Below are 10,022 nucleotides of genomic sequence, written 5' to 3'. Positions count from 1 at the left end.
ACGATCGTTTTCTATTTTTTTTTTAATGGTGGTCCCTCGTCCTTGATTGTAAGCATGCAACAGAAGATACTTATCCCCCATAACTAGTGGGCCATGAATGATCATCAATCATGCCGATCTTCTTGCTCTGCTTGGTGAGATTGGGACAGTCTTATGGCGCATGACCACACATAATAAATGTCCCCTTACATAAAAATGACTTTAGTTGACAAAAAGGCTTGTTAAAGCTGATACTTGCACTAAGTTGCATATATTCTGGTTTCTTCTTTAGTTTCACGTGGTCCTCCTCTGACTCAAGAAGTTCTTGCCCACTGATTTTGGGTCACTTGCAAAAGAAAAAAATCTCTAGCTATTTCTAGCTCACATAATCTGCTCATATCATTGAAGCAAGGGGAGGAGGAGAAGGTTCAGTCAACAAAAGAAATGGAGCTCAATGATGAAGAAGATTATAAGCTCTACTGGGAAACCATGTTCTTGGAAAATGAAGAACTCGAACTTGATAGGTAATCAACTTTCATCAACGTACACTAGTACTCAACTCAGTTAGTATCCCGTACTAATTAAGCTATATGTTGCAGTTGGGGATTTGATGAAGTACCCATTTCCAGCTACTGCGATTCCAGTTCGTTTGACAGAGCAGCGTCGTCGTCTCCTCCGATGACAACAAAACACATAGTTTCGGAGAGAAATCGAAGGAAGAAACTCAATGAAAGATTACATGCACTAAGAACTGTAGTTCCTAATATTAGCAAGGTAAAACTGACTAGTTTCACAACGGCTGCACAAATTACTCAGTTTCTGCATAAAAAGCAATCAGGCCATGAAATGGCGTAAACTAAATTATCAGATGGATAAGGCCTCGATAATTAAGGATGCAATCGAGTACATTCAAGAATTACACGAACAAGAACGAGCTTTGCAATCCGAAATAACCGAACTTGAATTCAGAAAATTGAAGAGATCAAAACATATGAATTTATCCGAAACAAAGAAGAAAAAGATCGATCATGCCCAAGAAGATTCTAGCGGATCACAAACACCATCTATTGACTCTCTCGAAGTAAGTTCTTGAACAAATTTTGATCTTCAACAGAATTAGAGTTAAGTATGATTCATGTGATTACTATTGTATTTTTGATGTTGCAGGTTAGGATTTCTAATGCGAGTGAGAAGACAATGGCTGTAACCTTAACACGTGATAAGAAATCAGATACAATGGTGAGACTTTGTCAAGTTTTTGAGTCTTTGAAGCTTAAAACTGTCACTGCCAACATTTTTGCCGTGTCCGGGAGACTATGGAAGACGGTCTATGTTGAGGTACACAATCTTATATGAGTTTCTAATATGTTGATGAACTGAAAATGAAGATAGAAGCAGCACTTACAAAGTCCTAATATGAGTTTCTAATCTCACCCGTTAACTCACTGGTTTCTGGACTTCCGCATATCAGCTTACAGATTGGTTGCGGCATTGAAGAAAAGTTGATATGAAGTTTAAAGTCCGGAAGGGGGGGGGTACTTATGCAAGTGCTAACTAGCTGTAGGAGTTTAATCTGTTTCGTGCATTTCGCCTTTTTTCTCACCTTTGGCTGAGAGTTCTCTCAGACCCAGCTGAATGTAATTTTCTATGGGAAAAGGCCTTTCTTGCCAATGTTGCCATCCCACTATGTATGTCATTCTCTTCTGGCTAGGCGATGTGCCAGTAAAATTCAAGATTGCTGTAACATTTTAGGGTGAAAACTACTCATCCTCAAAAGATAACAAAATTTGTAGGATAGGTAACTAGTTGTACAATGAGAACAACACTCTTGAACAAACAGCTAGATTATGTTGGTCTTTAGTGGCACAACATTTGGAATTGGGACCGTTTGTTGAATAGTGTTGAACCTTGGATTATATCAACTATGTTGAAGACGTCTAAAGATAATGATAGTTCAAAGACCGCGCACTGGGAATCAATTTGAAACATCAAAATCATCAGTCATAATCACTGATTACATTTAGAGAAAGCACACCGACATTGTCACCGGAAAAACAACCAAAAGTGCTAATTGGGGAACCATGTTCCTTGGGGTGTACCAATCCGTACTGCCCCAAGCAAATTTGTAGCCCCTATCATCAGTAGGCTTTAGGATAACTAGTATAAAAAGTGGGAAAATAAGGGGGAGACCAGGAAAATAAAATATTCTCATTATCAGGCCCACAATTAATTTTGGATACCTTGACACCTAAAAATATTTCTGTGACACCCATAATTATCCGAAATTATTAAAACTTGTCTGCATGACGATTTATGCATCCGCATTTCGTGTTATGCATAATGTTTTTTCAGGGTTAACTCGTTATGCATCCTAATTTTTCAGGAGTATAATTGGCAACACAACTTGGATATAACATATCTAAAAATCCGCGCCTTAGAATTTTACAAATTTTATATCGTTGGAAATCTTTTAAAGAGAGCTACGCAACGAGTACAACCAACAATATCAAATTTTTGTTTTTCACGAAAAAATCGGAGGTGATCATCGTTTAAGGGAAAATTTTCGAAAACTGACTGCATATTCATTATGCAGCCTCCAAAACCCGATGTCGTGAAAGGTGAACCACCTTAAATAAGCACTCTAGCATCTTATCAAACCAAAGGTGATTTCCTTTCCTATATGCTTTTCGGCCCGATGGATGGATGAAAGAACTATGTTGACCATGTTCCCAGAAAAAAGATACTTCTTTTCTATTCGAGAAACGACGAACACCTTATCTTTTTTGAGTGTGGGTTTCACAGTGGAAAAGATCCAAAGAATGGGTCTCCCTGTAATTTTCACCAAGTAGTACAGTAACTTACTTTCATTCAGGCCCAAGCCCAGCACCAAAATCGTCCCAAATAATTACTAACCGTTATTGTTGTTTTCAATCCAAAACCCTACTAAGGTTACGTCGGCTGCTTCGTAGAAGAGACGTTCAGTTGCACAGAAGAGAATAGTGGATATTTTGATTTTCAGAAGAAACTGAAGAACAGACCCAAAATCATGACTCTCATCGTTAACTCTTCTGATGAGAATAAAAGAACAAGCAAAGAAGCTCCTCAGTTATGTGCATTATTGAAAGAAACGAAAGAAGGATTGGATTTAGTGAGGAGCAAAGTGCAAGCTTTAACATTGAATGATATGGAAGGGAAACCTGAAGATGTACGAGAAGTTGTTGGAGATGAGAGTAGAGAAGCTATTCAGTATAGAGAAAAGATGATGAAACGTCCAAGACGTGAAGATGACCCAATTTTCACTCGTGTGCAACTTACAAAGACGGAGAAAAAACAAGGAAAGCATTTGAAGAAGTCGAGAAACGGATTGGTTGGGTTGGCGGAAGATTTCTACAATGATGTTAGAAGTTTATTACTTTTGAAGGAGGATGGCGATCAAGGTCCTTCAAGCTTCAGTAATTCGAAAAGGGGAGGGAAAAAACCGTTTAAGCGTAGGGAAATAATCGTATGAGTCTCTCTCTCTGGAGTTATAAAGTACTTGGTGTGGTCTTGCGGTCATAATCTTATTTTATTGATATGCAAGCATGAGTTGTTGGCATTCATTCTAATGTGTGGAGGTCTATATTTTTCCACTGATGCTTGATAGTAGTAAAAAACGGGAACTTAAAGGGCTGGGTTTTTAATTCGTTGTTGCTGATTTGTGCACCTTATTAGATTTTTTCTTGTGTCTTGGTGTTGTAAGTGCTGCTTAATTAGTTACAAGAATGGTTAGCAAGCGCAACAATGTGCCTCTCGTGTCGGCTAAAATTACCACCAATTTTTGCATTGAGAATGAAAAAACCTTATCATGATTTGACACACTCTCTTGTTTTGGTTCTCTCTGATGTTTCAAAAGCGCTCTTCCTAACGGATAAGCATGTAAATACATTTGATGGAGTTTTCTTTCTTTTGGAGAAAAGATGAAACCAATACGAGAACACATGACACGAGAATCAAAGTGTGGTTAACATGAATAAAGCTTCTGTGTTTGCAATAAATGAATGCTGAGAGAAATTTTTTGATAACCAACTAAATTGTTCACCATTGAGATCTGACTGACATATCATGTTTTGGGCAAAGAAAAAGTCAAAATCTGACTGAGTTAAGCAGTTTAATAGAGGTGCTAATACAATGCTTAACTCGGTTATATCCAATTTTTGAACCCAAAAGTTCAAGCCTCAATGGCAGTGGATTCCCTCGAACATTGTTGTGGTTGGTGGTGGATATTTTAAATATCTCTGATGTTTTGAGTATCAAACTAAGTCATATTGATTCAGCTTCTCACTACTAAATTTGAACACTTCTCGGTGAATGTTTTACTTCTGAACGCGGAGTCGGCAATTGAGCGAATGGCATCTTGAATACGTGTTGATTCAGCACGGTGGTCCAGGCATTCGAATTTCCGAAGCAGTACAGGTGAATACTACCGTTTTAATTTATCCTACCAACTCTTTTGTTCCCGTGATGGCATGGCAGTTTGGCATCTTTTCTAAAAAATATCTTGCAAACGGAATCATATAAGAAGAGAGTATTGCTCGATTAACCGTGATAAATATTCTGGATGACCCATTCCAATGATAAAATCATCTCCTCGGATTTCTTACAGGATATCAGTGTAAATTTAAGTGTTGGTAAAAAAAACCTGATGAGATTGGGGTATACCCAAATTAATTGTGGTACACCTAATAAGACAAAAATCAGGTCATTTTAAAGTAAAAAAGGCTACCCCTTAACCTTGCATTTTCTAAATGGCTAATATACCCTTATTTAATTAACACTAAAAATTATGATTAGGTTAATTAATTGAGTTTAGATGAATTAATTAAATAGATTAAAACTTATGAATTTAAGTTATCAAATTTTGTTTTTGATTGAACTCCTGTGGGAAGATTCTTGACGAAAAAAATTTGTTTTGGGAATTTTTTTTGCAACGAAAATGAAAGCATACTACCCAAACATTTCTAAAAAGGGGATTGCAAAGCTAACGTATGAAACCATACTCAAAATTAAGAAAAAATCTACACTTTCAATTATGAAATTATGAAAAGTCGGCAGGGTCGACGAATGAAGAACATACCGACTATATCTGGCCGGCAAGGTCTACGGATGAATAACATGCCAACTTTATCCGCCCGGCAAGGTCAGTGAATGAAGAAGATGCCGACTTTATTATTTTTGACACACAGGAGACTGTTGTAAATGCTTCATTAGTCGGCATCTTATTGATTTTTTACCTTGCCGGCTACCTTATAGTAGGCAAGGTCGATAAAAAATATCATGCCAACTATAGGATTGTTTGACATACAGAGAAAGGTGTTACAAATGCATAATTAGTCAGCAAGGTTTTAATTTCATAACCTTGCCGACTAAACCATAGTCGACAAGGTATAAGGATGAATACCGTGCCGACCCTGTAAATATTACTTTCAGAAACAAAACTCTTTGAAAAGTCGGCATGCTATTCATCTTATAACCTTGCCGACTAAAAGTAATATATGAAAAGTCGGCATGTTGTTCATCCTATAAGCTTGCCGACTAAAAATAAATATGAAAAGTCGGCATGCTCGACAAACAAATACTATGCCGACTGTGTAATTAGAAATCAACAATTTCAAATTTTCCGATCTAATTTGTCATTCAAATAACAAAACAAAGTATTAGAATGAGTTTAAAAGGATTAATCGACAATAAAAAAAAATCATAATCGACGATATTTTTTTATTTGAAAATGATGAAATATAGAGTAGGAGAAAGGAATTGATCATTAGATTGATGATGAAGGAGAAGGAAATAAATTAATAAGGTTTTGATCTAAAACCCAAAAAGAGTGATTTTGGTTATTATTAGGAGAAGGCTAATTAGGTAACTTTACACATATAAGACACTCCTTAATCCTTTATTATGGTTGGGAGCAAAATAAATATACCCCAATTAATCTGGACATTACCCCAATCAAGCTATGAAAAAAAAAACAGTGTCATATGGATGAATGGGCTCGATTTTTTTTTATAAGAAGCGAAAAAAGTGAAGAAGAAGAATCTACAAGAGTCTGACACAAAAGTCTAACTCAGTTCTCTCTGGTAAGTTTACCAACTCATGATAACTGACCAACTCAATCTGTAGTGGGGATTAAAAATTATGTAATGAACCGGTGCTCATACACTACGTGGTGTCGTGCAACCATTATCTTTCACCGTCTTTTGTTTTACTACAAGTGGGGTGCTTGTTTCATGTATAAATAAATAGAGACGAAACACTGCATTTTACACTCACTCAGCAAACATCATCTTCATCAAACTCATACTCGAATACTAAAAATGAAGAGTTTTGGAGTTGTTGTAGCTCTTCTGGTTTTGCTTAACTTGACAAGCTGCCATGGTGCTTTGCAAACAGGATTTTACAATGGCAAGTGCGGAACGAATAATGTAGAATCCATCATCAGAAATGTTGTCCGCCAAAGGTTTTCGAGGGACCCTACTATTGTTGCTGCACTCCTCCGATTGCAATTCCACGATTGTTTCGTTACGGTACATATTTTAAAGTTCCTGCAGCATTTCTCTATGCAATTTTAGGACCATATTTGCATACTAATGGTAAAACTTTTTGTGGTTTGAATGAAGGGATGTGATGCGTCCCTACTCCTGAACGGCCCTTCAAGTGAAAAAACATCGCCTCCGAACTTTAGCGTCAGAGGCTATGACCTTATTGATCAAGCAAAATCTGCAGTTGAGAGAGCTTGCCCCAGACTCGTCTCCTGTGCTGATATCATTGCCGTTGCAACTAGAGATGCCGTCGCTTTGGTACGTAGTTTTCAAGTTTAATGTTAACCATGTGTCAAGTCTTATGTTAAGTTGTTAACCATGTGTCTAAATATAGAATAGTTCCACAAACTACTTATATGCACCGCGAGAGCCACGGACAGAAGAGATGAATGCCGGCAAGGACAAAGCAACCGTTTATATCGTCCATTTGCATGTATCACGTACCACAAATTATAAAATACATATGGTCGACGCTTTTTTTAAAGATAAAAAAAAACCCAAAATGTAGGTATACCTCCATAGATTAGGGATATTTTTTTGTTGGAGTGGGCATTGTTTATTGTTACAGTTGGTATTGAAAAATAATGCCAACTGTAATGAAAAGTATCTCCCAGTTTGTGGAGGGGACTCCCAATTTCTATCTCCACCATGAATTTTTGGGTGTTGACTAGTATCGATTCTGGGTTATTGGTATCACGATCCAAAAGACTTTACCAATGTATTACATGGACATTGATTTTATTTTAACATTATTTTTATACTGTGCAGGCTAGAGGGATGAATTACAGAGTACAAACAGGAAGGAGAGATGGTTTTTCTTCCCAAGCTAGAAATGTCAACCTCCCAGGCCCTTCAATTTCAGTCCCTTCATCCATAGCTTTCTTTGGCAGCAAAGGTTTCACTGCTAGAGATATGGTTCTTCTTATAGGTACTTTTTCAGTGCCTTACATACTTCTTTACGATTTGTTTAGCTTTACGTGTTGTCTAAAATTATCCTGACTGCCATTTTCGTTTTTTATGTATATTATTAGGTGGAGGTCATACCGTAGGGATAACACACTGCTCATTTATCCAAGACAGACTCTTCAATTTCAGAAACACTGGTAGACCCGATCCATCCATGAATCCTACTCTACGTAATCAACTGAGAGGAAGGTGTCCTCAAGGATCACCGATCGACAACTTGATCAATCTAGATCAAACTCCTGGTAGTTCTTTGGTCGTTGATAACGGTTCTTACAGGCAGGCAAGAGCCGGAAGAGCAATTTTTGAAATCGATCAATCCATGGCATCCCACCGTTCGACTAGTGGAATCGTTTTTTCCTTGGCAAACAATGGAGCAAGTTTCCAAACTCAATTTGGTGCAGCCATGATTAAAATGGGAGCTCTTCAAGTTCTTACTGGCAGGAGTGGAGAAATCCGAAGAACCTGTGGTCGACGGAACTAGTCATTGTAATGCACGAGGATTTGTTTATATATTTTGATTGTTTATTTCTTGGTTTGTTTGTTTGTTTGCTTGTGGGTCTTGTCCTCTTCTCTTATTGATTTTGCATCGAGGGATATTGATTTATCTCAAATGTTCTTATTTATGAGTAAATTGTAATTTTGTGTTAAAGTTATGTTCACCTTTGGTAGTAAATATATTGTGATAAGTTATCATCTTTTTGACTCTTATTTTTTGACCGAGTGACCCCTTTATATGGCCTAGATATATAAGGTGGACCATGGAAATTTTGGCTACTTTGGTTATGGGTATCATGTAATCATGCATCTGTCACTTTTTAAGCAGTTGTTAGTGCGTTATAACTTTAGAATACTGATATTTCAAATGTTTGATGATCTCAACAATTTATTTGGTTGCTTTCCTTCTTAGTCGAATTCATTAGTAAAATACATCCTATTAGTAAAATGGAATTTTTAATGAACTGCCACACTTACAAATTCCGATTCAAGAAAATGCCACCGTTTTTTTCAGAGTTTATTAAATGCCACACTCGTTAAGTATTCTGTTAAGGCCCACTCAGTGAGTCAATTGCTATTGAAAAAGTCAAAAAAAAAGGAGCATGATTACCTAACTAACCTTCTCGTTTCACTTTGGTTTTAGCCAAACCCGGCCGAAGATTGTATACCTTCTTCGTACTCTTTCTTCTCCACTTCTCCCTGTTCTTCAATCCTAGAGAGTCTCAGATATAATTTTAATCATCTTACGACTCATTGATCAATGGAGGATATGAACAAATATTAAGAGTCTTTGATGGATTAGGGTCGATGGATTTGTGCTAAATTGAAAGTTTGGATAAATTAATCACCAAGAGAACATGGAATGGTGCTACTGCTTCCATTGTTTTTGATGATGAATAATGCAAGACTAAGCTATTATTGTGTGTCTGAGAAGGTTTACTAGTATGGGTGTGTATGGAATTCGAAGTTGCAGGTCCAAAGAGAAATCATACTACAGGTAAATGTGCTAGCTTCCAATTACAAGTTTCGCACATAACATGTTTGAAGAAAGGCCTCAGTGAACCTAGTTTTCAACCAAGTTTCTCCGCCGCTGCACCAAGTCCTGACGTGGGCTAACCAGGTTTTCAACCAAGTATTCGACCCTAATCCATCAAAGACTCTTAATAATTTTAATCAAGGTTAGCTCGTCTTCGTTACTACTTTAATCATCTTACGACTCATTGTTTTTGTGTGGTTTGATAGAAATTTTGAAACTTCAATGAAATTTTGCATTAATTGGGTCTACGTTTTTATTTAATTTGTAGAATCTGTTCTCAAGGAATTGGGAGAACGAATTACCCACTGGATTTGCTGCTGTGGTTGTAGATGACAGTGATGGTTTTATGATCTCAACGGAATGTAGCCACCAGTGGTGATGGTTTTTGAGTTCTCGGCTTTTGTTTCGAGGGCACAAATGTCATTTACTAAGCTGGATAACTGCCACCTATGCACTGATGGACGTTAACTGTTCTTTTGAAAAAAACGGGATGAAAAAGGTCAAATGTGTGGCATTTAATAAACTCTGAAAAAAACGGTGGCATTTTCTTAAACTACAAATTGGAAGTGTGGCACTTTATAAAAATCCCCTAGTAAAATAGAATGGATATATATGGTCTTGTGATTTTTCATGTTTGAACTTGTTTATGGGAATAAAAGACTTTCATCTATTTTGGTGGTTGAGGGAGAACCATACTCATTAATAGAATCCATAAACATGGTCTTCTAAATTTTCGGTGATAAGTTAATACAGATGGAACCATTATCCATCAGGTCAGATCTCTACAAATACAGACTCTTAGATCTTAACTGTGTTTTTTAGATGTGCATGATCAGAACGTGACAGATTTTAAGGCGAGACTTGATCCTAAGGCGAAGCTGCGTATTAAGTTTGAGAAAAGTTCCATCTTAAGCAACGACAAAGCTCAGCCTTATCTCAAGGCGAAATTCAAATCTAACGAGAATCAA

At 37.0% G+C, this 10,022-nt stretch overlaps 3 protein-coding genes across 3 annotated transcripts; all 3 read left to right on the top strand.

The window, feature by feature from the left end:
* The first annotated feature begins 404 nt into the window (after positions 1 to 404).
* On the top strand, positions 405 to 1,675 carry LOC113277890 (transcription factor bHLH35-like). Its single transcript, XM_026526861.1, has 4 exons — positions 405 to 503; positions 579 to 753; positions 848 to 1,060; positions 1,147 to 1,675. The coding sequence occupies exons 1-4, from the start codon at positions 424 to 426 to the stop codon at positions 1,333 to 1,335; spliced, it is 657 nt and encodes a 218-aa protein (XP_026382646.1). The 5' UTR covers positions 405 to 423; the 3' UTR covers positions 1,336 to 1,675.
* Positions 1,676 to 3,025: 1,350 nt separating this feature from the next.
* Positions 3,026 to 3,487, top strand: LOC113279717. The gene has a single exon (XM_026528388.1). The coding sequence runs from the start codon at positions 3,026 to 3,028 to the stop codon at positions 3,485 to 3,487; it is 462 nt and encodes a 153-aa protein (XP_026384173.1).
* Positions 3,488 to 6,305: 2,818 nt separating this feature from the next.
* Positions 6,306 to 8,216, top strand: LOC113277889 (peroxidase 44-like). Its single transcript, XM_026526860.1, has 4 exons — positions 6,306 to 6,542; positions 6,636 to 6,815; positions 7,326 to 7,485; positions 7,589 to 8,216. Exons 1-4 carry the CDS (start codon positions 6,333 to 6,335, stop codon positions 8,002 to 8,004), a joined length of 966 nt encoding a protein of 321 aa, XP_026382645.1. The 5' UTR covers positions 6,306 to 6,332; the 3' UTR covers positions 8,005 to 8,216.
* Positions 8,217 to 10,022: the final 1,806 nt, after the last annotated feature.

Source organism: Papaver somniferum, chromosome 5 (assembly GCF_003573695.1).
Source record: "Papaver somniferum cultivar HN1 chromosome 5, ASM357369v1, whole genome shotgun sequence".
NCBI lineage: Eukaryota > Viridiplantae > Streptophyta > Magnoliopsida > Ranunculales > Papaveraceae > Papaver > Papaver somniferum.
This window is presented reverse-complemented; position numbering and strand designations above follow the sequence as displayed.